The sequence below is a fragment of the Morone saxatilis genome, unplaced genomic scaffold (genome assembly GCF_004916995.1).
Source record: "Morone saxatilis isolate NCDOM2014 unplaced genomic scaffold, NCSU_SB_2.0 Contig19, whole genome shotgun sequence".
Classification (NCBI taxonomy): domain Eukaryota; kingdom Metazoa; phylum Chordata; class Actinopteri; family Moronidae; genus Morone; species Morone saxatilis.
Genome location: NW_023339751.1, coordinates 23,239,111 through 23,243,224, shown reverse-complemented (window position 1 = coordinate 23,243,224; position 4,114 = coordinate 23,239,111). Strand labels below are relative to the sequence as shown.

The following is a 4,114-nucleotide window of genomic DNA, read 5'->3' as shown; positions in this document are numbered from 1 at the left end:
TGAGGTCCTTTAACAGTTCTTTTGCTTTCCCCATGGCTCAGTATCCAGCAAATTCAGTACAGCCTTACATGAAATGTGCAGGGATCTCTCAAGAGCTAAGAAACTCATTGGCTATTTATACACAGACACTAATTACAGTCAACAAGTCACAGGTGTGGAAACCTACCCACAATAGCCATTTGTGTCAACGTGTCTGTATGTTTTTAGGCAAGACATTCAAGGGTATGTAAACTTTTGATCAGGTATGTAAAGTTTTGATTAGGTGATTTTAGGTATCATTATGATTTGAAAAGAGCACACAAAATTATGTGATAAGAAATGGCTTCATCTGACCGCTATCCCTAAATAAAACAAAGTTTTTCATCATGATCAGTCATATTTTCTAAAAAGTGTATGTTGCTAGCACATAGTATATCTAATTACAAGAAAGGAGAAAGTTGAGCGAGGTTCTCAACGAGACTTGCTCAGCTGTCCTTATTGTAGCAAAAAGGGGACATACTTAGGAAGGGTCAGTTACCTCTGTATCTGTTACCCAGTGTGAATTAAGCGTTCAGTTTATCTTTAAAACTGAACATAAGCAATCAGTGCCATTATGTTATATGCTATTTCTATGCTATGTCTATGCTATCTAACTGCAGTGCCAGTCTCATTTGTTCCAAAATTTCAAGGAATATCTCAGCAGGTCACTGTGGTACTGAGAACGTGGCTGTATCAGATTTTCCAGCAGCCTCATCACCTATTATTTCTCACAAAATATCTTTGGGATCAGTGAGAGTTAGATCTTAACTGACAGTGTGTGGTTTCTTTGCACAGGTAAGGTGATATAAGGTTAAAATCACAGCCTCAGGGCTCAGTTAGGAACGTTCTGATCTGCTTTAAATCATTTCACTGTTCACTGGGCGCTCTTATTTTGGAAGAATTCCACAGATTTATTTGTTTTTGTATTTTTATTGTAAGTGACTTAAGTCCTAGTGGCCTAAAACACAGTGAAACTGAGATACTACTTTAAAGATAATTTATTATACAAATAAAACATTTCAACTGGCATACTAAGAATGAAAGGCAGTCAGGGTGAAATGTCCAGCTGTCTGCAAAACTAAAATATGTCTTTACACAGCTCAGTGAGTCTCAATCCTAAAAACAATAGCCTAATATACAAACTATTGCCCCAAAACACATATTGCTTACATTAGCCAAAGTGCTAAATAATTGTTGCATAAAACTGTAAGGGACTGTTGAATCATCAGTGCCAAACATGAGCAACAATGTCAGAAAATATCTGGTTCCTTGAAGAAAAGTTAAAACTCCATAAAACATGAGGATAAAAGTGCTCACCTCTCAAATTCAGTGTTTCTTCTTATTCCTACAACTGAAAGCGTAAAGCTTCTCTGTGTTCATTAAAAATGTTATTTTAAGGGCACGGCCTACGAGCATGATTTGCGACAATACAAATAGATTTTTTTTTGTCTTAATTAGTAAGCACAGTGATATAGGTATGTCATCAGTATAAGCCAATAAAGGCTTTAAAAGTAAAAATCTGCAATGTGTTCTGATATGATAAGATGACCCAGCACGAGGGAGCACAAGCCAAAGATGGTGTCACTGTCTGTGAGCATAAAGGAGGGACAAGTATGTCTGTCCTGTACAGATCTTTTAAAGTTTCTGAAACAGATAGCAAAGTTGCTATTTGCAATGATTGTTCAATGTCGGTCCTTCAACACTACAAATTTAATTACCCATCTTAAGCGCGGTCATCCCGATCTTTACGGCAAATTTGTAATAAGCGAAGAGAAACAGGCACCAACCAAAAACTCCTGTCAGCAGCATCTTCTCCAGTGTAACTGGGGCACCCCCAGGGCCAAAGGCATCAATAAGATTTGCATTGATCTGGAACACAAACTGTTTTTCTTCACCAAGAGGTCAGGATTTGTGGACTATATTGAGCCACACACATCTATTTTTTAATTAAATTATCGTAAAACTTCAATTAAAAGCAGGGTCCCAGCTAGACACAGGTCTCGTCTGGTGTCGTTTTGACAAATAAAGCCAGATCTCAATTAGAGGCCTAGTTTGGATTTTGAAAATGCTTTAGATGTATAAAACCTTTTAAAGCCCAAGAGGTCACCCACTTGAGGGAGTTCTAAGCTGCTTAGATCACCTACACAAATATATATATTGAAACTATTGTCAATATGGACATGCTGCGTATTATTATCAGTTCGATTCTCCACAATTCAATATTTGTGTTCATTTTACAGAAACCAGGAGGACCAAAGTATGAAACGATCAAATGAATGATTCCTAATTGATATGTTGTTCGATAGCCTAATTTTCATACATATAAGTTATATTCATACTTGTTTAAATAAACAATATGATAGTATCACATCTTTGCTGATTTATATGCAAAAGGAATTAAACACTGTTCCATATATAGAAATGTGAAGTTCAGTGATTGAGTTTTACGGTATTATCATATATTACTTAACGGCCTGTAAAGCTTATTTAGCCTGCTAAACACTGTGTTTATCACTGTTGTTTCAGTTGGCTCTAATTGCTGTACAATGTTGTTTTTCATATGATCCCTGTGGACAGAGGTGTAATTTATTTACTTGTTTTGCAACTTGTGAAATTTGCCTTAGTTGTTGTCAGAATTTTCTCACCCCTAAATTCCACCAGGTACAGCTGTGACATGTTCCGGCTCTGCTGCGGTCACCAAAGCTGATCACGCCCATTCTAGACAATACTAAAAATTCCACCAGAAGTACCACGACACGTACCAGAAATGCCCCAGGAGCGCCTCTAAGTCCACTCTGCTGCGCATAGAATATGTGGCTGGTCTATTTTTGATGGAAGATGCAACATACTTGTGTCAAGCAGCACGGAGGAGATTGCACTGTCAAACACAGGAGCAGGACAGAGAAACAGTCAATTTTAAAAATAAAATACCTCCAGATAGATAGATAGATAGATAGATAGATAGATAGATAGATATGCCTTTATTTTTCCTTTATAATAAAGAAGTCCCACAATGGGGAATTTCTCCAATGTGGTACAGCAGGGCAAAGTGGGATAGAGAAAGAAACAGGTATAAAAAACAGTAGAGAGTACGGAAATACTATAATATAATATAGACACGTATGTAAAAACAAGAAGAGAAAACCAGTTAAGAATTCCAAGCAAACCAGATTAACACAACATAGTTTACGCAGCAGGTTTGCCACACGGGCAAAGAAATGCCACCAAGTGAAATATGGGTCTAATGGAAGCAAATCCAACCCTCTGGAAAAGGAGCTGGTGAAACAATCCCGCTTGTGTTCCTCTGCTTGCAAAAGACGGATAATTCCAAGCAGTCCACTTATATCTTTACATAAGCCCCCCCCAAATAAAATTGGTTGCCGCCTATGAGTTACGATAAATCTCATATATAGAACCTAAATCATGCATTTCACACCTCATAACAGACTAGTGGTATAACTGGCATAGATTTTTTTTTTTTTGGTTAGGGCAGTAAATGCTTTGACAAACGGTAAATTCCTGATATATCTATAATTGATACATGTATACTCATGCCAAATGTAGCCCACATGCTGATAAACATACCATGAGGGGCATGGAACGTTCAGCCTTACTGCTTCACATATTTACAAAGCCAAGAGGTTGGTCCTTCCTTCTGGGGCCATGGGAGTTGTGATTTGGTTTGAACAATCCATTGTGCCCCATGGAGACACTGGTAGCTTGGTAAAAATAAATTGGCTTTCATGGGCGTCGAACAAACATGGGTCTTGTTTGTTTGCCCCAGTTGAAGCAAGCTTAATCAATCTGCTTTCAGTCAGTTTGTGTACCACGTACCCAAACTGGTACCCCGTTTGTCCAGCCAATAGAAGGGTCCTGAGTCTGTAAACCGTGGCGAGGAAGGATTTGACAAGAGTTTTGGATTCTCCAATCTCTGGTTAAATTAGTGTTTATAATATAGGTAACCATCTATACTGGTTATTTACAGATGCTCAGTTCAGGGTCACACATTTAGAGCATGAATACAACACCTGTAAATTTACACGTTAGCCATTTAAAGACAAAATGTTTCTCTTTGAAGCTTTGTTTTTTCACAGTA

At 37.8% G+C, this 4,114-nt stretch overlaps 1 protein-coding gene across 1 annotated transcript in view; it reads right to left on the bottom strand.

Moving 5' to 3' along the window:
• LOC118329648 (latent-transforming growth factor beta-binding protein 1-like) overlaps positions 1-1,755 on the bottom strand; it is a 20,104-nt gene extending 18,349 nt beyond the window's left edge. Inside the window, exon 1 of the mRNA XM_035663877.1 lies at positions 1,737-1,755. Coding sequence (XP_035519770.1) covers positions 1,737-1,755 — 19 coding nt within the window. The remainder of the gene's footprint in view (positions 1-1,736) is intronic.
• Positions 1,756-4,114: the final 2,359 nt, after the last annotated feature.